The sequence below is a fragment of the Mirounga leonina genome, unplaced genomic scaffold (genome assembly GCF_011800145.1).
Source record: "Mirounga leonina isolate KUSES-001 unplaced genomic scaffold, KU_Mleo_1.0 Mir_201, whole genome shotgun sequence".
Classification (NCBI taxonomy): domain Eukaryota; kingdom Metazoa; phylum Chordata; class Mammalia; order Carnivora; family Phocidae; genus Mirounga; species Mirounga leonina.
The window spans coordinates 17,981,951-18,007,973 of NW_023270504.1; the positions used below are offsets into that span (position 1 = coordinate 17,981,951).

Consider the following 26,023-nt stretch of genomic DNA (forward strand, 5'->3'; position numbering starts at 1 on the left):
TTGGATGGAGTATTCTATAGATGTATTTTAGGTCTAATTAGTTTAGAATATTATTCAAGTCTGTTTTCTAGCTGATCTTCTGCTTAGGTGTCCTATCCATTTTTGAGGGTGAGATATTAAATTCTCCAACCACTATTTTGAATTGTCTATTTCCTTTCAATTTTACCAGTTTTTGCTTACTGTTCATATGTCTTTTTCCCCTCACATTTTAAACCTTCAACCAATTTATGTCTTTGAGTTTAAAGTGTCTCTCTTCTAGACAGCAGATAGTTGGGATATTTTTTTAAAAATCTATTCTGTCAATACCTGCCTTTTTATTAGGGAGTTTAAGGTAAGGCTTACATGGGCCATTATGCCATTTACATTTTTTTTTTTTTTTTACATCTTTATTCCTATATTCTGTCATTACTGCCTTCTTTTGTGTTAAGTAGATATTTTCTAGTGTGCCGTTTTAATTACTTCATTTTTTTAATTATAATTTTTGAGTTATTTTCTTAGTGGCCACCCTGAGATTGTATTTAACATCTTAATTTAAAATAATGGAATTCAGATTAATAATGACTATCAAAAATTTGCTCCAATATAGCTCTGTTTTCTACTTCTCTTTGTCATATTATTATTTGGTGCAGATGATATCTTTATACATTATATGCCCACTAGCTCAGTTTTATAATTGTTTTATGTAGTTATCTTTTAAATCATACAGAAGAAAAGACTTACAAAAAATTAAATTATACTGCTTTTCATATTTACCTGTATAGTTACCCTTATGGATGCTCTTCATTTCTTTATGTGGATTGAGCATCTAGTGTTCTTTCATTTCAGCTTGAAAGACTTGCTTTAGTAAATCTTGTAGGGCAAGTCTGGTAATAACAAGTTCACTCAATTTTTGTTTATGTGCGAATAACTCAATTTCTCCCTCATTTTTGAAAAATGATCATACCGAATATAGAATTCATGGTTGACTCTTTCAACATTTTGAATTTTCATCTCATTGTTTTTCATCTTCCTGGTTTCTGATGAAAAGTCAGCTATTAACTTTATTAAGAATCTCTTATACTTGGTGAATCACTTTCTCTTGCTGATTTTAAGATTCTTTGTCTTTTGACAGTTTGAATAAGTGTAGCCCTCCTTGACTTTCCCTTACTTAGACTTTATTAAAATTCTTGGATGTATAGAGTGATGTTTTTCATCAAATTTGGGAAGTTTGTGGCTACAATTTCTTCTAGTATTGTTTCTCCCCTCCGTTTCTCTCTTCTGCTCTGGGACTCCCATTATGCATATGTTGGTATACTTGATAATGCCCCACAGATCCTTGAAATCCTGTTCATTTGTCTTCATTTTCCTTTCTGTTCCTTAAACTGGGCAATCTCAATTGATCTACCTTTAAGTCTTCCAAGCAAGCTCAAATCTGTTGTGAACTCTAGTAAATTTTTTATTTCAGTCATTATACTTTCAATTCTGGAATTCTTTTTTTTTATTTTATTTTTTAAAGGCTCCACACCCAACATGGGGCTTAAACTCACAACCCCAAGATTAAGAGTTGCCTGCTCTACCAATTGGCACTCCTCAATTCTAAAATTTCTATTTGGTTCTTTTTTAAAAAAAATTCTGTCTCCTGGGCGCCTGGGTGGCTCAGTCGTTGGGCGTCTGCCTTTGGCTCAGGTCATGATCCCGGAGTCCTGGGATCGAGCCCCGCATCGGGTTCCCTGCTCAGCGGGAAGCCTGCTTCTCCCTCTCCCACTCCCCCTGCTTGTGTTCCCTCTCTTGCTGTGTCTCTCTCTGTCAAATAAATAAACAAAATCTTAAAAAAAAAAAAATTCTGTCTCCTTATTGATATTCTTTATTTGGTAAAGCATCACTGTCATACTTTCTTTTAATTCTTTAGATAGTATTTCCTTTAGTTTTTTGAATACATTAATAATAGCTTATTTAAAGTCTTTGCCTAGTTAAGTCTAAAATCTGGCTCCCATTAGGGATAGTTTCTACTGATAACTTTTTTCCTGGGTTCAAGCCATAATTTTCCTGTTGGAAAGTGAATATTTGAGGTCATATAATATGGCAAATCTGGAATTCAGTTCCCTTCTCCATGATTTGTTATTGCTGTTTTTTGTTGTTCTTGCTGCTGGGTTTGTTTGTTTGTTGATTGATTGATTGATTGATTGATTGATTTATCTGGGGGGGGTTGTTTGTTTAGTGACTTTCTGGAACTAATTCTGAAAAGTCTATATTCCTTGCAGTGGTCAGCCACTGAAGTCTCTTATTAGCTAAGTGGTGAGAAAATGATTGGTCAGATATTTTCTTAAATGTCTTGAACCAGTAAGTCTTCTACCCTTTGTTGAGGAATTCCAGGAATGCTCAGGGAATGTATAATTCTGCCTTTGACTTCACTTCCTGCTTGTACAGGACCTCAAGACCAACCAGAGATGAGAGATTGGAGCGCTCAGTTGTGTCTTTCTTCACATGCACACAGCCCTTCTTATAAATGTGACCTTCCAAATCCCTGGCAATATGTCAGACCTTGTCAAAGACCTATGAACATCTCCTTGCCAGGTCTTCCTTTTATTTTTCTGTCCAGGCTCTTTTTTGTCCCAACTGATGTTGTAAATATCTGTGATATTAAACAATTTCTGTTGGTTGTTTTCCACTACCCTGCAGGTAGGGCTTTTGAGCTCTGATCAGGTTAAATAATGACAGTGTCTTTTGAATGGGGATTTTCTAAGAAGCTTTGAGACTGATCAAATAGTGATGATGTGCTGGGGATGGAACTATTTGAGGAACTCCAGTTTGGCCCTACCCCCATGCTCATGGCTGTAAGGCTGTTGTTTTACAAGGCTACCGAAGGGCATGGGGGTAGGTTATAACTACTATAAATCTTATAAACTATAAATCTTATTCTTACTGAGGTGCAATAATTTTTTTTTCCTTTGGAATAAACACTCTTCAGATTGTTGCAAGTCTTTGGTTAATTTCTAGAGTTCTGAAAACTTTGATTTGGATAATTCCCCTTGCCCCTCACCCATGTTTTCATTGCTTTTATGAAGAAGTGGACTGATGGAAGTTCTTACTCTAATATCCTGGACATTCAAAGTCCCTTCATGAACTCAGATTTTTACCTACTCTCTTCCCAATACTTTCATGACCCAGTTTCTATTGGGAAAAAGAAGTTCTCCCAATGGATGTTGGTCTTGTCTTGTCTTGGAATTGTTCTGTGCCATTCTAAACTAGGAAATAAATATACAGTGCTTTAAAACATTTATAAAATGCAGTTATGGACAAATGTCTGTATCAATCAGCATATTCTTTAACTTACTTGGTATCCTCATTCTTTTTCTTCAACCAGTTACTCTTTGCATTTTTGTGGTGATAGAATCTTTGAAAAAAAAAAAAAAGGTGTATAGTATGGATTCTCACTCCCTAAAATGTATGCACATGTGAGTACAAAAATATCCACTTTTTCTAATATATTCACAGATCTGAATCCCTCAGATCTCTCTCTGGAACACAGATAAAAAATTCCTGTCTTAGAATTTCATGCATTTGGTTATAACTATTGTTTCTATATTTTCTAACATCTTTGTATCTGAGAGAATTTATCTTTGGTGGTAAACAACAAGGATGAAATCAACATTTATTTAGTGTTGATTAAAGATGTCAGTTACTAAGTTACATAAAATGATTTGTGCATAATAGGTGTTTAATAATTACACTTTGAATAAATACTACTTCATCTATTTTTATTTTAGCCTCTTTAACTGTTTCCTCAATTTTTGACAGATACACATTGCCCTCAGTAAGGAACTAGAAGAAATTTGGTAATATATTACACTCATAAAATAGCAGAGCGGGTAGGAAAAAAAGATGAAAAGGTACTGCTGAATTTGAGAATAGGTTCAAAATAGACTTTGGGAAACTTTAGAAATCTCTCAATTTCTACCACTCCTACTATCTGCCTCTCTGAAATACCCTTTGATATGAAACAATATAAAACAACTGATGAAGACTGGTTCTTGTGGTCTCAATTGTGATGCCATTCTTAGCACCCAAATTACTTTCTTCTCTTGTCCCATTGTGTATTTCTCCCAGGACAATTTGCCATCACCATGCTAGTATTCATAGTCCAAGGCAGCAAAGCTTAGGTTCAACTTCATGCTCCATAATTACGTTTGTTTCTATGAAGCCCCTGTGCCCACTTAGCATTTTAGATATGGATCTGAATGTGGTAACTGCTTCTCATAGGTACTGTAATTACTTCTGTTTTAATTTTTTTCCATGTGTTTTAGCTAGATTCCATGTAAAACATCTGGAGACACTAATTACAGGCTGTCCTATAAATTTACACTCCGATTGGCCCCTGTGACAGTCATGTCATTAACTGATTCAGAACCAACTCTAATTAATCAGCTGACAAATATAGATGGTCCACCTGCCTGTACCAGTCCTAGTCTGAATCGAGCACAAAATAATATCCTTTGCAGCACTGCCTGTGAAAATCCTGGGCACTGATAAGACAGTCTATTTTTTTTCCCTCAGGCTAAATTACTGAGGAAAACTGACTATTTTCATATTTCGAAATCAGAATCTAGCTTGTCTTCAGGGGTAGGTTCAATTCACAAGCCACTAGGGAGAGTCCTGTATATGCGCCTCATGCCCATCCCCCACACCCAAGAGCTTATTAACGGAGCTAAAAGTCCTTGCAGGGTATTTTACTTTCAAGGAGTTAGCTTCACTGTGTTGGCTGCGTTCCAATCTGTGTAATTATACTGTCCTCCCTCTCAAAGAAAAATAAAATCCCATCAAATCGTAGTGGTTTTAATTAGAGAAGTTATTTGTTACTTCCTCCTTTAAGACAGACAAAGAGCTATCAAATTGTATTTCCACTGCGATACAGCAGTTGTGGTCAAAGCAGACGGGCTGGGTTTCACAATAGCAAAGAATCTCCCAATTAGTTCCATAATGGACTTTAGAGTCTTCCATGAAAGGCATTATGGAACGAGAATGGGGTATTACTGTACAAATGGGTGCTGCTAGAGACAGAAAAAAGTGAAGTTCTGTCTAGCTTGTTCTCCTTAGACCCCAAGATTCATGTTAATCCGGGATTTCATTTTTTTTTTTTTTTTTTTAGATTTTATTTATTTATTTGACAGAGAGAGACACAGCGAGAGAGCAAACACAAGCAGGGGAAGCGGGAGAGGGAGAAGCAGGCTTCCCTCTGAGCAGGGAGCCTGATGTGGGGCTCGATCCCAGGACCCTGGGATCATGATCTGAGCCGAAGGCAGAGAGATGGCAACAACTGAGCCACCCAGGCGCCCCTGGGATTTCAATTTTTAAATTGCATCCCAACATGCTAAGAAGGCAGAAACCATTCTCAGCACACGTGATTGAGTGGTTCATTAGGAAAATATACCAACATTAATATATCACAGATATTTGGCACACAGAAGAGTTCTTAAAGAACATGTAGTGAACAGAATGTCTTTTAGGGGAGCTCACAATTTAAAGAATTTTGCAAAGTGAAAGTCCCTTAAAAGACTATTTAAATTTATTACGAATTAATAAATTTATTATTATTTACTCACAATCCAGTCATGAATTAATAACTCTAACTAGTAATAGAGTCTGTTAATAATATTGACCAAAAAATTTATTAGTTTAATTAATGATATAATAATTAATAATAAATTAATAACAACCAATAATTAAATTATTCTGTTTATTATATATTAATTTATTATAAAATCACAAGCACACATATATATAATATAATGCCTGAGGATTATTATTCTACTATAATCAGTGTTTAAAAAAATGTAGGCATGTAGGTTTTGCTACTTATTTTACATTAAGAGATTACTTGCAGGTTGTAAAGTATTACAACTTTTACAAAATATCATTTCTTTTTAATTATAAATATAATATTCATTGCATAAAACTTGGAAAATCATTATCGCACCAACTTGAAAAAGCTAATATGAATAGTTTGGTGAAGATCTATCCATATTATAATCTGCATCACAATAAGCAGCCATTTATTTTTTTATTTAACAATACATCATCAACATTTTCCAGGTTGATGGTATCTTATGCAGCATTCTTGTTTTTGCTTGCCAAGCATGAATATGTCATAATTTACGATCTCTGGTTGTTGAAAATGTAGGCTTCTTCAGTTTTTTAATATTCTAAGTAGTGTTTCAATGAACATTCCTCATATGTATCATTGCATTCATCTTTGACAAAGGTTTTGTGTCATCTTTGATTAATCCCATAGGATAGACTCCTAAATGGAATTACTGGATTAAATGTATGCATGCTTTTTGGCTTTTGATTTTTAATGCCACTTGTTCTTAAGAAGTTTATAGAATTTTTGCCTGTATCACTGCCAATAAAGAGAATTATGATTTATTTTCATCTTTTTGTGACTCTGAAAGGCAAAAGAGTGAGTTTTTTTCAATTTGTGCCTGATTTTTAAAATTATGTTTTTAATTTTAATTCCAGTATAGTTAACGAACAGTGTTATATTAGTTTCAGGTGTATAATAATAGAGATTCAACAATTCTATACAACATTACTCAGTGCTCATCATGGTAAGTATACTCTTAATCCCCTTCATCTATTTCACCCCCCCCACCTTTCCTCTGATATTCTTTACTTTAAAAGAATACCCCCAGTTAAATTTTTTTCAACAAGAACATTTTTTATTTAAAGCATACTTAAGAATACATGGTTCTAAAAGATATATATAAAACATTCCATCCAAGAAAAATAGAATACACATTTTCTTATAAAGAAACTCCAGAGTTTGTTTACAAATTTCTATAATATTCACTAATTTTTTTTCATGCCTTTTTTTCCCATTTGTACTTTCTATTTTGGAATCACTTATTAATTCCTTTGCCTATTTTTCTATTGAAGTATTCCTCTTTTGAATTGATTTGCAAAATGTTTATGTATTATAAGTATCAAGAATATAAAAAATTAAGACTCCTGTCATTCATGTATAGCTTAGCTTTTAAATTTATTTATAAAGAAATCAGACATGCAGAAAGTTAAAAAATTTATGTCTTTAGAATTATGCTTTGAGAAGTCCTCTACATGATATAATTAAATTAATACTCAATATTATTTTTAAAAATTATTTTACAGTTTTAATTTGCATTTAAGGCTTCAACCACTTCAGGATTTATTTTGGTATTACAGATTTTTTTTCACTGAATTTGTTATGACAGACCTGAAGCTGCTATTCATAGAGTTGTTTACTACTTATTATTATTATTATTATTTTTTAATCACTGATGGATTCAAACATACAGGAAGCTGGGATTTTAGGAATGTAGGGCAGCAGGGTGGGAAACATTCCAATTTTTCTTTAAAATATTTTAAATGCTTGTACTAGTTTTTGTGAAGATCTCAGTTTATAAAAAGGCTCTGTCCACAAGAATTTTACTTGAAGAACTTCTGTTAAAATATGTCATATAATTAAAATAACCATGTATACTTATGTTAATCTTTGAGGAGGAAATAAGCTTAAATTTTTTATTGTTGATTGGTATGCCTCAGTTTTCACTTGTCAGAATTTCCCAAATTCTGTAGAGTTATTCTACGTAATATTATCAATACATATTGAAGGAAATTTTAGAGGCTGAAAATCACCATTCATTGCATAAGTAGCTTTGGTGTATCCAGTAAGCTAATGAGGAAAGAGACATGAGCTAATACAACACAAAGCTTACAGTCTCTGGCAGGTATCTAATTAATAAGTAGTAATTTCAATGGAATATTTTAACTAACTAACCCATCATGTTTTTCCAATTTAGGAAGTCTTTCAAAGGAGATAAAATTGAATAAATTGTTTAAATAAGCCACAAGGATATACCGAGATTTCACATCTTACCTGGTAGGTTTACACTAAGCTCTGTACTTTTGATTGTAGGCATACCTATACGAGCAGGTAAATGGGAAAATCGAAGTTGAAGTTGAAAACTTGAAGGTCAAAGAGAAAAAATGACTACTTTCTTCCCTGTCACACCTTTTCAGTTGTGAGATGTTTTTAATTATAGGGTGTGTTTCCTTAATCCACACTAACTCAAAGAAATCTTCCTTCTCATTGCAGATTACATGTTCACTAAACCCTTCCAATGGGGGATTTCTCCTCTTAATTTTTGTTTTATAAAATTGTATCGACTGAAAGCCCAATTAAAACTCCTTTCCAGACGTACAGCAGTCCCCTTCACACCCACAGGGTGGTTAGAGAATTAATGAAGCAGTACATTGGCAAACTAAGCTTCACCTATCTGACAGGTCTTTAGTGAGACAGAATTTGCCACCTCAGTGCTTCTCCTCCCCAGGATTTCATGGCTCCCAAGAGGGTTTCCCATAGAGGAGAATGTGAGGTTGTTATCTCTGTCCTCTTCCCTCCCACCCCTCCAAGGTCCCACAGCAGATATACTTCATTTTCAACCAAGGGACAACCCTCTTTGTCATCTCAGAAATATAACAGGCTACTTAACTACTTATAAGAATTAAAGGTGTAACGATAAGCAAGAATTATATGACTTAGAACATCCTCAGTGCTTAATCTTGGGAGACACATGTTCAGAGAAACAAATATGATGAAGAAATTTACCTAGAGGATAAATCCAGGCTCATTAATAAAATTCATATTTATCTACACTTCCTGACATTTATTCCTTCATTTCCAACAACATATTCACTCAACAGTATTTTTTTGAGTTCCACTCTGGGCTTTTGTACTGTTCTAGGTGCTGATGATGCAGTAGCAGTTTTTAAAGCAGATAAAAATGCCTGCTTACATTCTAGACATAGACAACATATAAGACCAATAGATAAGTTATGTAGTGTTTCAACAGCAGAAGTGCTAAGGAGGAAAGTAAAACAAGGAAGGAATGGGGCTAGAAAGTGATGGGGAGATGTTAAACTAACCCCTTATATAAGGTGGGCAGGAGAGGTTCACTGAGAAGGTTTGAATTTGAATAAATAGACAAATATGGTTAAGGGGTCCATGCTGGGCAGAGAGGAGATGCAAGGGGGCATTCAAGGTAGAGAGAAGAGCTGGGGCCAACCTCTGAGTGGCGGCATACCTGGCACATTGGAGGAACAGCAAAAAGGCCAGGACTGGAACAGAAGAGCCAAGTGTAGGGTAGGGCACATAGGGTCAGAAAGGTAAGAGGTGTCCAGATCATGAAAGGTCTCGTAGCTGATTATAAGCACTTTGGCTCTGATGTGTTTTTCTGAGCCATGTTCAGATGATTGATCCATTGATTGATTGACTGACTGTATGAGTAGGGCAAGCAGTCTTTACTGCCTCCTCCATCACCCTTGGATCCAGGAAGGGAGGAAGGACAGGTGCTGTTGCCTGGGTCTGTCCACTGCAGGCTTGGCGGAGAGCATGCATGTATAACCACAGTAGTCCACCAAGAAAAATACATCCTGTCCGCTTCATCTCATTCCAAGTGCAATTGGGCTCTGTGGGGGTTTGAAAGGAGGGAAGTTGTCAAGGAAGATTCAAAATGTTTGACCCGACCAACTGGGAGGACAGAATCGTCACTAACTGAGATGGGGAAGAATGCAAAAGAGCAGGTTTGCCAGGAGAATATGAAGAGCGTGTTAAATTTGAGAAGCCTACTACATATCCAAGTGGAGATACTAAGCATACAGTTTTATACATGAGTCTGGAGTTCTGGGGGAGACCTAGACTGGAGTTATTAACTTGGGGGTCTTCAATTTATAGATTGAAAACCATAAGACATATTCACTATTACCTGAGGCCTGTTCACTATGGATTATCAGTTGGACTGGCTGTACCTCAATTACAAAGCTGTGAAATAGTTATGCGAAAATCTGTCACAACTGTTTGACTACCTTCCTCTAATGACCTGTAAAATCCCTCATAGGGCTTCAAAAGATAAAAGATATTACCCCCAAAGTGGCTCAAATTGCTTTATTTATTGTACTCAAGTCTCTGTTTTGGTGCATCTAAAATTTTGTCTATATCGATATATTGTGACAAATAGTAACTAGACCTATTACAGTGATCATTTCACCAGTGTATACAAATTTTGAATCATAATGTTGCACATCTAAAACTAATATAATGTTGCATGTCAATTAAACCTCAATAAAAAATAATAAAATTTGGTCACAGTATTCTGGAATAGCCCTCCCTCTTCTTTCTATCCATCAGATACATACCAATTTTTTTTTTAAGAGAAAGAGAGATAAAGCACACATGTGCGAGTGGCAGGGGCGGGGGAGGGGCAGAGGGAAAGGAGGAGAGAGAATCTTAAGCAGTCTCCATGCCCATATCATGACCTGAGCCTAAATCAAGAGTCAGATGCTTAACCTACTGAGCTACCCAGGTGCCCCAGATTCTACCAGTTTTTAAATTCCTTCCTTCTACATAAGGTTTTCTTCAGTCATTCTAGACTGGTGGTTTGTGCTATTTGCTTAGTGCCTTGTTTTTGGTGCTTATTATCTTGCACTGTAATTGGATTCATGCTTCACAAAAGTGTCTTTAATTTTCCTTTTGGAGGGATGATACCACAAAAAATATCACAAGAGGAACAAAACACAACACTATGAAACAAAACAACAGGCATATGTTTTGTGCGATATTTGTCCCCTAATAATTGTAACTTTGCTTTGAGTGGGCACCTGACATCCTCATTATGCTTTTGTACGATGTTGCACCTGGCCGGTTTTGGCACTGCTGTGTTACTAAAGTAATTTTGCCGTTGTATCTAAGTGTAGTTTTACACATTCTACCAACTAGCTATGAGTTAGTTGAAGATAGGAACTACGTTTATAAGCAACTCTCATCCCAGCGTCTGATGGGTGAGGATGCAGGATTTACACTATCCCTAACATACTTAAATGTTGCTATTTATCCAATAACAGGCATTGACCTTCATAGCCCTTTGATGGCATGGCTGGATACACACTGATCCACCCCCAGTTCTGGTTCTGCCTTTCTTAAGCTGAGGGCATGCATTTGTAAGCAAGCTAAGGGGCGCCTGGGTGGCTCAGTCAGTTAGCGCCTGCCTTCAGCTCAGGTCATGATCCCAGGGTCTTGGGATCAAGTTCCCCTCCTCAGTGGGGAGCCTGCCCCTCCCTCTCCCTCTGCTCCTCCCCCTGCTTGGGCTTGCTCTCTCTCTCTCTCTCTCAAATAAATAAATAAAATATTTTTTTTTAAAGGAAGCTAATTAGGTTGAAGAGGATGTACTTTGTTGATGGAATGGAGAAAAAGGAACTGTCCCATTTTATTAATTTTTAATAGAATATTTCAGATAAATAAATAAAAAGCTGTTTTATACAACCAAAGAATACTCCACAGCGAGGTTTCTATAGCCACGGAAAAATCCGGAAAACATAGGCTGGGTCTAAATGAGATAAGTATTTCAACACCTTCTGTGTTGTGGGTTTAAATAACATCAATTTATTGGTAGTCTTACATAGCCCGCAATAAGAAAAGTCGCAAAAACTAATACACTTCACTAATTTCGTTTTCCACCATTGTGAACTGCAGTTCAGCTTACTTTCTATAAATTTCTTTGGAGGCACTGTAGTTCCACCACTTTTTAACTGTGTAACCTTACCTCCCGTTTCCTCAACTTCTTCCTCTGTAAAATGAGGATAGCAATAAAGGTCAAATTTGGGAGCTTAAAACATGTTTTTGAGTTAGAGTAAATAAACCACAAGAAATCGTAAGTTAGATGTGAGAAGGGACAGGAAGTCCAATTACTGTAAGCAGCACAGAGATCAAGGACAAGTAGAGATAGGAAAGGCAGCAAACATCAAATTCCCCTTAAATCTTACTCTGAGGACCCTGTTACTTTTCCTGCCCTTCTCTTGACTTTGTCTCAAGCTCAGACTCTGGGCTGAAATCTTCCCGTTCCTTTTACGGAAAGGACAAAATTAGCAGTCACCTCATGACACACCTAACGGCCAAAATTTTGGCACCTGCCATTTTCCATAGAGGGGGCTTTTCACTTTCTGTAGCAGCCACGAGAGATTTGAGAGAGTGGGGAGTACCAGTGAGGAATCTGGTGGAACTTGGACCAAGAGAATGAGCATGAGGTGAATCTCACCATCTAAGGATTTGCTCAGCTACTTGACGCTATTTGGGGTTGTGTCTTGCTTAATAAATGTTCCTTAAACAGTCTTTTTCTTTAATGTAAATGTATTATTTAGATAAAACACAACTTCCATCTGCTCCCATTTACCTAAGGTAAAATCTGACTTTTTTTTTTTTTTTTAGAAAATCAGTTATTTTAAAGCCAGATTCTCTCCTCAAGCAAAGGGAAAACCATGTGGCAAGGAGGAGAGTTTTGAATTCCAAAGGATATGAATGCATTTCAAACAGTAGCATTCAGAAGTCTGAATTGTTTTTACTTTTTGAAAACAAAGTTTTCTATACTTTTGTTTGATACATAAATTAAATGATCATGTGAATTGGCCAAATTTGGAGGGCGGAGTGGGTGGATAGAAGCTGGGGAAGTGATGTGGAGCACGGACAAAGTTTAACTTTAGAAAGGAAAATAAGTCCAGTCCAGAAAAGGATAAATGTAAGGGATAGGTAAAAAATGTAGAAGTCAAGAGATGTAGTAATCAACGCTGTCTCTGGATCCCAGGCCAGGTATCTCTAACTGCAATGAACTGGTATTAGAATAGCAACATTTGGTCTATCAGTCTCTTCAAAGAACATGTTCATATTGTTCAATTAATGGGACCAGTGATTCTAGGATTCAAGTGTATGGCTCAGCGATATCATCTGTACCACTGTCACAGAACAAAATTATTCAATCTTTTCTTGTAAAGCTGAATGCGTACACTTCAAAAATTCAGAGAATGTGTTGGTGCAGGTATCCAGTATGGTTGCTAAGACTTAATGAGTCCTGCAAATAATCCTACTCCTTCCCTGTCAAACAAGGATAACTCCCCTGTAAGTTTAATTACAGCCAAGAATCTGGATTGCTGGGCTGGCGTGTTGGAATGTGCTTTTCTCCATCTGACATGAAAGCCCCTGTGTCAGCACTGCCTTGACCTGTCAGGATATAGTAATAGAAGACTCTGCAATTACAATGAAATAGACAGAAAGTTGATAGATGAGGTTTTGGACTAAAGCGTTTCGGAACCCACAGAAATCAATTATGGTAAATATTTCCAGAAAGCCCACCTGACATTCCTCTGAGAGTTTTTACTGTAGTGATTTATTTGTAGTGAGAGAAGCCAGGAAACCCTTTTTTTCCACCTGGGAAATGCACCAATTCTGTAATAATGAATATTCACATAGACACTAATAACCTTGCTCTCTTACATAGCTTAGAGGTTTATTTTATCTCCTGGCACATGCATCATGTTGCACTCTTTATGATCTGGAGTGAAGCCTCAAAAATGTCTCATATGTCAGATTCCCAGATCTTTTTTGTGATTTTTATGTCGACCATATTTTTCCTTCTGTATTGTACGATGGTCAATTGTCAGTGTTTTCCAGAATTATGAAAGTAAAGTAGACTTAATAGGTGTGACATAAGTTAAATGGATGGTTCTCTGGTGTAATCTCATTTTTGCCGCACCTGGTTTCCCTGATTTATGTGCAATGTGTATGCTAATATCTTCATATATATAATATTCTGGTGCCACCAAGAGTCTACAAGGTTATGAATTCTGTCAGAAGGGGAACTCTTTAAGTTTTAGTAAAACTAGCGAAATGAACATTATATCAGTGCAGATCTTTTGGTCTCAATGTGAAGAAACTTTAAATGAGCAGTAATCACATTTGTTTGCAACGAGCCTTAAGTCCATCACAATTATTTTTTGTCAGCCTAAGTTAGGTCTTAAACTATGAATCCTTTTACTTACGTAGTATGAGTCACATTAATTTTTTTTGTTAATCAGATCAAACCACTAATTCATATTTAGCTTCTTGTCAAATAAAGCTTCTAAATTTTGTGTTTTCTAATCCACTCTGCTCTTCTGTTGCTATTAAGCCATATCTTCCCCATGCTGAGTTTGCTCATTTGGTTTCTTGGACCCAAGTATAAGATCTTGCACTTATCCTTGATAACGTTCATCTTATTTCCAGCCTATAGCTTGAGCCTATTCAAATCTTTTGGAATTCAGATTCTGTCACCCAACATATTCATTATCTTTTAAATCTAGGCAAGTTGAAGGAGGTGTGTTTAATTTGTAGCCTGGCCAGGGTTGCACAGCTGTTCTTCGAAAAATAGAGCATGATTAAACACCATGTGGAGGAGAGGTAATTACTTTCTTTTGTCCCTGGAGAAGATAGTTTCAAAGTCTTGCAAAACTAAGATATTGAAGAAGCTCAAGGAATTAATCTTCTAAATATTTACTTTCACTCCATATTCATTTCAAACTTCACTCCATACAGAAACTAAACTCTGGTTTATTTTGTTAAGAGAATTCCAGTTTTCCTCCTAGACATACTCAAGGTCAGCAGAGAAATTAAATTTCCACCATCTTGAAGTTAGAGCTATTCCTTCTTGTAAGTTTCATTCCAATCACATGTTGCAAAGTGTTCCAAGATTAGTTTGAAGAATGAACGGTGAAATGCTCAAGTAATAATAAAAACACACATACAATGTTTTAAAATATTTTAATTGAAAATATTTTGGTAAATAGGTTTAGCTTTTCCAAGTTAGAATTAGAAAGTTCTGTATGTATTAGTCCATAAAAATGAGAATACCTAACTCAGATTTACATTCTAAGAAAGTTTTCATGGGGGCATCTGGGTGGCTCAGTCGTTAAGCTTCTGCCTTTGGCTCAGGTCATGATCCCAGGGTCCTGGGGAGCATCAGGCTCCCTGCTCAGCAGGAAGCCTGCTTTTCCCTCTCCCACTCCCCCTGCTTGTGTTCCTTCTCTCTCTGTCGCTCTCTCTGTCAAATAAATAAATAAAATCTTTAAAAAAAAAAGTTTTCATGTGCTTTGTTAATTTTTTTTGGAACTAGAATTTATATTATAGTTAAAGCCACTTCTAGATTAGGAGGTCATTCCTTTTGGTGTATGGGTTCCTAATTTACTAGACCTCACTCCCAGTTGCCAATTCATTTTCTAGTGATCTCTTAAAACTTGATCAGCTATATCATAGAAGAAAGGGCATATGATAATAGGATACAGTAATCTGAGAAAACACTTTGTAAATATCAGCTATTTCCTACTTGCTTTCTCTCTAAAAGCCTGATATATTCAGAGTAAATCTCACATAAGATATTTAGATAAAATATATTTAGAAACATTTAAGATAAATTGAACTTTTACCACTGGAATTGCATCGCATTTATAAAATAAAAGTAAATATGACACTATTGTACAAAGCCTGACCTTCAGCTCTGATGCTTGACCAAGAATGATGCCTATGGACTCAATACCCAATTCCTTATTTATTGTCTAACCAGGGTTACACTTCATTTTGCATTGTTTTCTCAATAGCTGCTGGTGTCTTTCACAGTTCCTGGTGAATCTGCAGTCCTCAGTGACTTTCAGGGATGCTTAGAAGCTTGAAGAATGGGATACAACGGTAATGCACATTCTAGTAATAGCAACACACATGGAAACATCCCCATAAATGGGGTCCATGGGATAGTTTGTGCTTATAAGTTATGCAGTTCCAAAGGAGCTTGGTGGGAGAATAGGGATACTGAAGGGTGAGTTTTTCTCCACATAGAAGTTTGATTTAATGTTGAACATTAGGGGCTATATCGCGTGTTATAACATAACATGGCATCCACATGCTGACAAAACCTCAAGAATTTTTTTTTTTTTTTTACATTTGCCAAACCTCCACATAACTAACTTAATTTTTTTAATTTATTCACTCATTTGGTCATTTGTGCTCTTCAACAAAACCAGATGCACTGCTGATACTTGATCCATTTATTTGGCACATCAGAATAACTTTTTGCCTATGGCAGATTCAAGGTTCATTAACAGAACACTGTGCTAATGAACCTTGACCAAATAAGCCCTATTCTTTACTGTTCTGAGTTTCTGAAGCAAGTGATTCCCGAACTATTATTTACTGAATATTTTTTGTAAGTTCTTTTGTATTGTTATATGCTTTTAACCTATATGTTATATGTTAATATAGGTTAACATATATAAAACTAAAAAGATGACAAACTGTTTAAATCCTGGGGGCCAACAGCATGTTGATTTTTTTTTGTTGCTCCTGCATACTACCTTGAGACAGTAGTTGGAACAGAAAATTTTGCAATTTTTCTTTGTCATGAATATTCATTACGATTTATATTATTTGTGTCCTTTGACAATGGATACAAAGTGTACCATTATATGCCTAGAAATGTATCTTCTATGCTATAACCTGAGATCTTCTATCATAACTTCAGCTCTCTCTTTCTGTATTTTTATATGTTCTGAGTAGCTACTATTTGTCAGACAGACTCTTATTGTTGGTACAGAGAAGACAATAGTGAGCCATACTGGTAAATTCCTTCCCCACTGAAACTTGTATTTTGATGTAAATACATAAGTAAATAAAAATACTTCCAGCTTGTGATACATTTTTCAAAGGATGTAAAACTTGATGCTGGTGATTTCACAAAAGTGAAATAGAGAGCCCACTTTTGCGAGAGAGACAATGAGAGACAGAGAGCATGAGAGGGAGGAGGGTCAGAGGGAGAAGCAGACTCCCTGCTGAGCAGGGAGCCCGATGTGGGACTCGATCCCGGGACTCCAGGATCATGACCTGAGCCGAAGGCAGTCGCTTAACCAACTGAGCCACCCAGGCGCCCCGAGAGCCCACTTTTGATGGTGTGGTCAGAAACAAACTCTCGGAATATGTTGATTTTTAAATGGAGTCTTGAAAGATAAAGACAAATGAGTTAATCACTTGAAGAGCTGAAGACGCTTGAGGCACAGAAACAGGAAGAACAAAGGCTCTGAGTAAGGAAAATGCTTGGAGAACTCTAGGAACTATTTAAGCTCAGTGTGGTTAAAGCAAAGCTGGGGGTACAAGATGAGGTCAGGAAATGGAAAGACAAACTGTTTGAGCCAATAAGAGAGTTCCGTTATGATGCTGGACTCAGGATCAACATAAAAATCAACTTTGTTCCAGTAAGTCTACAAAAACAAATTAGAAAACCATGATCAACAGCAACCAAAACATCTTAATGCCTGAGAATAAATCAAACAAAGGCACTGAAAATTAATAAAACAATCATAAAGGGTCTGAAAGAATGCCTAAATCAAGGAAAAATACATCTATGTTCATCCATGGATAAGAATCAGTATTTTAATAAGTGCCTCCTCAATCTATCTATTAAAAAACAATTTGCCTTTAGTAAATACACTAGGGGTAATATACTCTTTCTTTCAGAAATAGCAGGTTGGATCTTCTGGAAAGTACATGATGCTCTTGCACCTCGCTTAGAGCAAACTTGGAGGACAGCCCAGCTTCAACTGAGGTTTTAGATTATGGAATTCGAGCAAATTCTGGAGGCACCCAGAATTCAACTTTGAGTGTGCAGGTACATGCAATGTACTTGATCATTTTGATCTCATTCCATAAAATGTATCAGGAGGGAGTAAATGAAAGCGGCACAAAAATAGCATGGGTTTTTTAGAAGATTCGTGTAATCTGAGCATAAAATCCCAAGCAGATGTAACAAAAACCGAACAGAAGTTCTGGCAGTGATATACTTTCCACATTGGCCTGGGATTTGTACCTCCACTGACAACTTCTGTTCACATTTTATCAGCAACATCAGTGACATGAACTAACCAGTAAAAAATACAGACAATAAAGTGAGGCAGAAAGCATATTAGATCAACAGATGGGAAATCTGGATTTCTGTTCTGCCTGTGCTTTGGCTACTCTGAGAACTTGGATCATTCGTTTAGCGCGGAGTTTCTTTCATTGATGCAACTTGGAAACTGGATTGGAGATTCTCTAAGACCTCAAGCCTAACTGAGCAGAGTTGACTGCCTGCAGCAGGAAGAAAGCCCCACGGTTTCAGTCCTGGTCGGGGATGTGTGGAGACTCTGGGGAAGAGGCAGGAGTAAGGACGGCGTTGAAGAGTTGTCCTCACCAACATCAGGTAAGTTGAACTCAAGAATGAATAGACTGACTTAACTCAACAAAGTCTGGGACTGTTCCATTTTCCCTTAAACAGAGTCAATCCACAATGAACATCTGCTGGTTTGAAAATATTTTCTGAATGCTCATTTTTATTTCGTTGAAGCCATTCGGCACATTGAAATGAATCAGTCCAGGAACCGCACAGGCGATGCAGCGGGGGGCGAAGGCAGGATGAGGGGAAGAACCCCCTTGCACACAGTCTGAAACAATCACCCACAGCCCTCAGGTGTTGACAGTAGAAGTCAGAATACGTTGGCATGCAGTAATTAGAGATGGAGAGGCACAATTTCAACGAACGTGTTCTATTATTAGTGTATTTCAACAGCAGAGCTCCAAGAGAACAAAGGCAATAGCTTAACTGCTTATAGTGAATTACTTGCGACAGCAGAACCTGTTTATACCCTGCACTAGGCCAGTGTTCACACCACATGCGCAGCACAAAACGGCTGTCACCAGGGTGACAGCCGCCCCCACAGTGACTGAGTAGAGGGAAAAATAGTGGAATGAAGACAACAAGAAAGCTGGAAAACAGCACTTATCCACAGCTCTGACCGTGACTCCCGAAACCTCTCTAACCAAAACCGCATTCTCTATCTGCCTGACACTGCACAGAAAAAGAAGAAAGTTATCTAAAAGAGAAGGATGATTTAGAAAATAATCGCCAGAAAGAAATTTTTAAAAAGAACAGTTTGAGCAACCACTATATTTAAGACTTAAACATGAATTAACCCATCTCATCCTTGTAGAAGAATTAACTGATTTTCAGAGACGTTTTTAAGTATTCAGGGCTACAAAGAAGATCTAACGGTTGTTTGATGTAAAGCCTAGTGAACATTCTGCTATACTATTCAGCTATTAATGGTAGAGGAGGGGAACAATGTCCCAAAGAACGAAGTGTTACTTCGCTTCTAGTCAGTACTATTTTGCAGGCATAAACATTGAGAGAGGAGTGAACTCCAGGGCCCAGGGATATGGATCTCTCCATGTATGGGCATTGCTATATACCATCGGACACAAAAATCATCAAATAGAAACTATTTTTTTTTCATTATTAATAGAGCACCTAGGATAAACATTTAAATTGGGAGTGACTTTTTGCATGGAATGGGGAGGAAAATGGGAAAAAAAATAATTTTTAAAGCTATCTTTAGAGACTTTACATATGTGGAACACTTCTTTCTCCAAGACAAAGTCCCATGCGTGAAATACTATTTGGCATAAAGTTGGTTATTGTGTGCCATGATTTCTCTATATATGTTACACAGGATTTTTTTTACATTTCCTTTGGCTGATTAAAATTCTCAATTTTTGTTTTATTTTCATGGCCATTAACATCTATAAAATTTTGACACCATAAAAAACAAAAGGTTACTTATTAATTCAATGAGTTTCTGAGCCATATTTTCGCCTATAACAGTATCAGGCAAAGCTCCAGTCACAACTTACGCCTGTCATTTTCTGTAATTAAAAGTACACAGTCATATTTATGCATTCTGCCTTCTAGCAGCTGCAGTTAGATTAACCGTGAACAAAGAAAACATTTTGACACAGTTAATTATATGGCAGTTCTCCTTTGCTAGCAAATACCAGCTACCTCCTCAAATGAATAAGAACACTTTTTTGTTATTTTTCTTTTATATAATAATATGAATAGCCATGGAAAACTTCACTTTACACTTACAAGGAGTTCTAATCCTAACACTTCAGTCTAACACACATTAAACTATCTGGTAACTTTCTAAGAGGATGTATGATTATCAGATTAAACAGATCTGACACAAATGTTCTTTTGTGGGGCAAGATTTCAAGCATTTTTTTTAAACATCAGATGAGGAGAAAGATGAGAATAGGATTTGGTTTCATCTTTGCAACACGGTAGAGATCACAAATAAATTTCTACATCCCTTGTCCAGTATATGAGGGCCACTCTGCTTCTCAGGAAGCCCCACTAGGCAATACACGTCCTTACCGGAAGTGTGTTCTTAACTAAAAATTTCCAGGCAAGGAATTGGCTGTTCCTGGGCAGAGAAAGGACGTTTGTCGATGAGTCATCTGCCTAAGATGGCGAAGTAAACGTGGAAATCAGTGGGAGAGGGAGAGCAGAGTTACAGTTGATTCCATGAAACCCAAACCGACCTGTGAGGAAGGATGAGAAAGATCGTTTTCTGGTCACTACCTTCAGCCCTTTGTAGGAAAAGAGTGCTGGGAGTAAAGTAGTGAGACTATGGAACAGATACTCAACCCAACCAGCAAGAAGCCCATCTCCAATGGCAGCACTGGAAGGAGGCAGAGGGAAATGTCACCCAACATGAGTCACAGTTGCCTTGGTTTCTAAATTCATTGTAATCTGTATGCTTCTCTCTTCCTTTCCCTTTTCCCTTCATCCTCCCTCTCCTACATTCCTTTACTGCTAAGAATTCAAAAATGATAGAATTGAGAGGATCAGTATAGACTCAGGGGAAAGGTATTGAGGAAAAATATGCAGATCAGTGGGATTGCTGTGCTTGTAACTTCATGCATAGAGGATTTTGGTCTTTTGAGATCCTTTTATATAAAGTTCCATGGAAATATACAACAATATAACTGAAATTTACTTAGTGGATATGAGAATGGGCTTTGGAGTCAATCCCACTTGCTTGGTTATTTCACATCTCTGAGGATTGTTTTTCTCATTTGCAAAATAGGGGTCACTTCACTTGTCTTATGTTGCTGTGAATATTCAGTAAGACAATGTATATAAGGTGCTTACCATAACATATAGCAAGCCCTCTAAATGGTCTCTCCTATTATTACTCAGTAATAAATAAATGCATAGTTTAAAGTGGAAGAGAAACATAATGTTTAAAGATGATTTAATTGCAGAAAATGACAGATGTAAGTTGTGACTAACTAGAGCCTTGCCTGAGAGTTACCCCTACAGTTCAATAAATGCTTGCAGTTCCCTTAGATGAGTGAGACTACTTAAACTTCAACATTTTTTAGCTTTATGCTGGGTGTTTGTGTGTGTATGGTGAGAGAGACTTCTATGTCTAATGGATATTGCAACCTGCATATGAATAGGAGTATTAAGGTGAGTGTCTGGAAAATGAGTTACCATATGTGAGAAAACACACCCTGATAATGATGTCAGGAATCAGACCATGCTGAAAGCAAACAACTTCTTCAATAATCAAATTCCTCAGGAAGTAGAGAGTAGGTGTTTATTGGTGACACATATTTCTGGATGACTGATGGCAATCTACCACACAGAGAAACGATTAAGGTTCTGTGCAGATTCATTGCTGTGCTAAATGAAGGTAACTAAACCTGTTTTGTAAGCTCTTTTCCCAATCTATGTATATCCAGGCTGAGTCCCATTTCCTCCGTCTTTGGGATGATGTGAGCAGCATGACTTCACAGTGGCAGAAGACATCTGATTTCCTCTGGGCTTTCCCACTTCTGAAAATCCCATCCTTGACACCTCCATCCTTGGGGTTCACTCCTCTGCAGACAGTGGCTTCTGTAACTACCAACCATGAACCGTTCCTTTCTCTAAAAATGCACTCAAACAATTTTGGGGGGAACTGATTCAGTGATGATTGCTGGTCAAGTGGACTGAGCCCTGTAACATGCTCTCCCAGTTGCCAGATCCATTCCTGGGGATCCACGCTGGGCTCAGCCTTCGTCAGATGCTGCACGGGGCAAGGGCCAGGACAATGAAATGCTTCCTCAAAGCGCATCCACAAGGCTTCCTCTTTCCCTATAGAGAAGAGACGTGGAGATGCTGTGCTTTACGTTCATTTTTAGAGTGCAGAGCATCCACGGTAATTTACAAAGGACATATTTCCCCTGCGGTTATTTAGGAAAGTTTCTGTATGTGTAGAGCTGATGTAATACGAGTGTTTGAATGGGATGGAAAAAGTACATTTTAGGGGAGATAATCTCTAACAGGAACAGATTTTTTTTTTTTTTTTTTTTGGTTAAATCTTCACAGGCTACAAATTATGGAGACTGAACTCAATCCAGTTTAAGAATAAAAGGGATTTATTTTCTCTCATACTGGGGAAATCCAGTCAGGCATGACTGGATCCAGGTACTTAAATGAGATGATCAAATTATTTTTTTTCTTTAATATCTTTGCTTTCCTCTCTGTTGGCTATATTATTTGTCAAGTTTTCTCTAAGTGGTAGAAAACTGTCCCCAAAGAGCTAAAAGTTTTGAATCCTTTCAATTTCTGATCTCAGGAGTCTCAGTTTCCCTGTGCTCCTACAATCTTTGAAGTAGCATACACTGATTATCTTTCTTTGGTTCATATGCCAACCTCTGGACCAATTTTTCTGTCCAAGGGAATTGGATACCCTGATTCCCTCGTCTGACATGTAACCATACAAGGGGGGCGGGGAGCAGGAGTCTTCCTACTCCCCACCAGAATCACTTGGACTAGAGAAGGAACAATTTCTATAAGAAAGAAGATAAGGGATATATTAGTGACAGATCTCAAACATTTATTGAAACAGGTCATTTGTAAATTAAATTTTGGACTTGAGAATTTTCTGGGTTCAAAAGTTGTTTCAAGACATCTTCTGCCTTTATTTCCCGGGTGACTGGGGAGTCAAACTGTTAGTCTATACCCTAGGGACTACAGCGCTTTTTGTCAAGTTTTTGAATCCAGAACCTGGAAGGTCTCCATTTCTCCAAGTCCCTCATACAGTGAGGGACCACTGAGGCTGGTAGTGTCTCCAATCTCCATTTTGTATTTCAAGGTTAAGATAATGAGGAAGAAGAAAAAAAGAAATCAAGAACTCTTCTCGGAGAGCTCATATGCTAAGAGATCCAGTTCTGAAGTTGTCATAGTGAGCAAAAGAATGCCAAGCCTAGCAGCTCCGTGGGCCAAGTTCTGTTCCAGCCACATGTCTGTAGCTTCCACGGATATCAATGGGAGTTGTGTGTGTGTGTGAACTGAGCACAGAAGCTGGCTGTGTATAAATAGCTCTGCAATGGTGAAAATCTCTTCTTGTGTGTCTGGTACAACAGAGGTAGTCTTTTGCAGTTAGCGCCTGCTTCCCCCTCTAATAAAGTAACCAGGCAGTTTCAAGAAATTCCATACCAGAATATTTGACGGTAATTATTTCATTTAAAAGATTTTGATCAGAGAACAGGGAGCAGTATTTGTCTTAAATGTCTCTCATTTTCCACTAGCAAGCTCAAGCCAGATTTAACGATTCTTTGCAAAACTGGCCTTCACTATTCCTTTGGCTGAGTTGTCGCTCTGTTAATTGACTGATACGCAGCTAACTGGGGGGTAGGGTGGAAGTCAGAATGTTCTCTAAGGGGTTAAAAAGTTATCTAAAGCAAAATGCTTACATTCACACTGTCTGCCGTGGCACAGAGGGTCAGAACTGTATGGCATAGAGGGTCTTCCATGGGAACAGGGCTCTGACCCCATCAAGCAGGACACATGGGTAGGATCCCTGGACCATTGGTCCTCTGCCATTCTGCCATCAGCCCCAGTCTGACATTGAGCACATTGATGTGAGGCTGAGCCATCTCCTAAACCTGGGAGGGAATTTCTTTCAGGAAAGAGTTAAAGATAGACTTGTACTCTGTCCATTAGAGCCTGGCTGGCTCAGTTGGTAGACCATGTGACTCTCAAAGCATTGAAGATAGACTCGTATCCTGTCCCTTAGAAATAGGAGATTTTTTTCAAGATTTTTATATGAAATGTTCTAGTTTATAAAAGTTACCTACAGGTAGATAATTTTCAAATGCCACCTTCAGTCCCTGTCCTAGTTCTAAACTCCAAGCTTGTATCTACCTGGCTTCTGGAAATCTCTATTTGGATATCCTGTTCACACCTTAAATTCACCCAAAACTTAACTTTTATCTCACCCCACCCTTGTCCCAAAACATATCTACTATGGCCTCTGCTTTAGTTAACAGTGCCATCTTTAATCATTCAAGTCAGAAAACTAGTAGTTGCCCTAACTTCTCTCTTTCTTGTCACCGCATCTAATCAGTCTAAGCCTGGTCGATCTTACTAATTAAGTTTCTCCCCATCTTCTTAATTTAGTCCCCTGTTCCTGCCATGAAAAGCGGATTAGAGTGCAAGTTTTATTTAACTCACTAACGTCAGGGTTTGAATCCCATTTTTGTTACCTCTTTGGGGGGACGCATCTTTATGGAGGGAGCCTTGTTTTCTTTATCTGTGAGTTGGAGATAACATCTACTTCACAGGACTGACTAATAAGGATTAAATTAGATTATATATATACACACACACATATATATAAAGTGTCAGTATAGTTGCTGACACATAATAAAAGTTCTGGGAAATGGCAGATACTTCATCCTTTCTTGCTCAGACTATCGTAGCAGACTCCCTGCATACAGTCTTGCCTCTTCTCTATTCTGTACACCGAGGCTAGATCATAATTTCTAAAATGCAAATCCTTCCACCTTATTTATTCAAAAACATTTTGTGTGATAAAGAAGTCCCTGTGACACCCATTTATTTACCCCATCTCTAACTGCACCCCTTCTTAGTCCAACATTTTACCAACTGGTGCTGCATCTTTTATCCATCCGTCCAATTAGAAAACTAGTATTTATCGAACTTTCCTGAACCCGCACCTCTGCAGGAGGCCGCAGCCAGACCCGCGCCGGAACCATGTTTCGCAACCAGTATGACAATGATGTCACTGTTTGGAGCCCTCAGGGCAGGATTCAGCAAGTTGAGTATGCAATGGAAGCTGTCAAGCAAGGTTCAGCCACAGTTGGTCTGAAATCAAAAACCCATGCAGTGTGGGTTGCATTGAAGAGAGCACAGTCAGAGCTTGCAGCTCATCAGAAAAAAATTCTCCATGTTGACAACCATATTGGTATCTCAATTGCGGGACTTACTGCTGATGCTAGACTGTTATGTAATTTTATGCGCCAAGAGTGTTTGGATTCCAGATTTGTATTTGACAGACCTCTTCCTGTGTCTCGTCTTGTATCTCTAATTGGAAGCAAGACCCAGATAGCAACACAACGATATGGCCGGAGACCATATGGTGTTGGGCTGCTTATTGCTGGTTATGATGATATGGGCCCTCACATTTTCCAAACCTGTCCATCTGCCAACTATTTTGACTGTAGAGCCATGTCCATTGGAGCCCGTTCTCAATCAGCTCGTACTTACTTGGAGAGACATATGTCTGGGTTTATGGAGTGCAGTTTGAATGAACTGGTTAAACATGGTCTGCGTGCCTTACGAGAGACGCTTCCTGCAGAACAGGACCTAACTACAAAGAATGTTTCCATTGGAATTGTTGGTAAAGACTTGGAGTTTACGATTTATGATGATGATGATGTATCTCCATTCCTGGAAGGTCTTGAAGAAAGACCACAGAGAAAGGCACAGCCTGCTCAGCCTGCTGACGAACCTGCAGAAAAGGCTGATGAACCGATGGAACATTAAGTTACAAGCCAGTCTGTATGTTTATTATCAAATCTGTAAGAATGCAGGAACATGTACTGATGACAATAATCTGTACGTAGGAATCAGTCCAGATGTGTTTTTCCCTAGCAACTTGTCTGAAACCATATAATGGTGTGCATTTTTCTTTGAGAGGGTCTATATAATCATTTTCTGGAAAGTATAGGTATCTGTACTGATGTTTTTATATGAAGAACATAGTGTCTTTGTGGTTTTAAAGACAACTGTGAAATAAAATTGTTTCACCTGCCTGTGGAAAAAAAAAAAAGAAAACTAGTATTTATCATTTAAAAATCCATATTAAAATTTCCTCTTCTCTGAAAGTTTCCCTGGTCCTACTCTGAATAGAGTTGACTTTTCCTTAATTCCATCACTATTTTTGAAGTATAAAACTCATATATTTCTATTGTAGGTTTAATTACACTGTAGTG

At 37.5% G+C, this 26,023-nt stretch overlaps 1 protein-coding gene across 1 annotated transcript; it reads left to right on the plus strand.

Moving 5' to 3' along the window:
- The first annotated feature begins 24,732 nt into the window (after positions 1-24,732).
- Positions 24,733-25,843, plus strand: LOC118025623 (proteasome subunit alpha type-1-like). The gene has a single exon (XM_035028154.1). The coding sequence runs from the start codon at positions 24,783-24,785 to the stop codon at positions 25,572-25,574; it is 792 nt and encodes a 263-aa protein (XP_034884045.1). The 5' UTR covers positions 24,733-24,782; the 3' UTR covers positions 25,575-25,843.
- Positions 25,844-26,023: the final 180 nt, after the last annotated feature.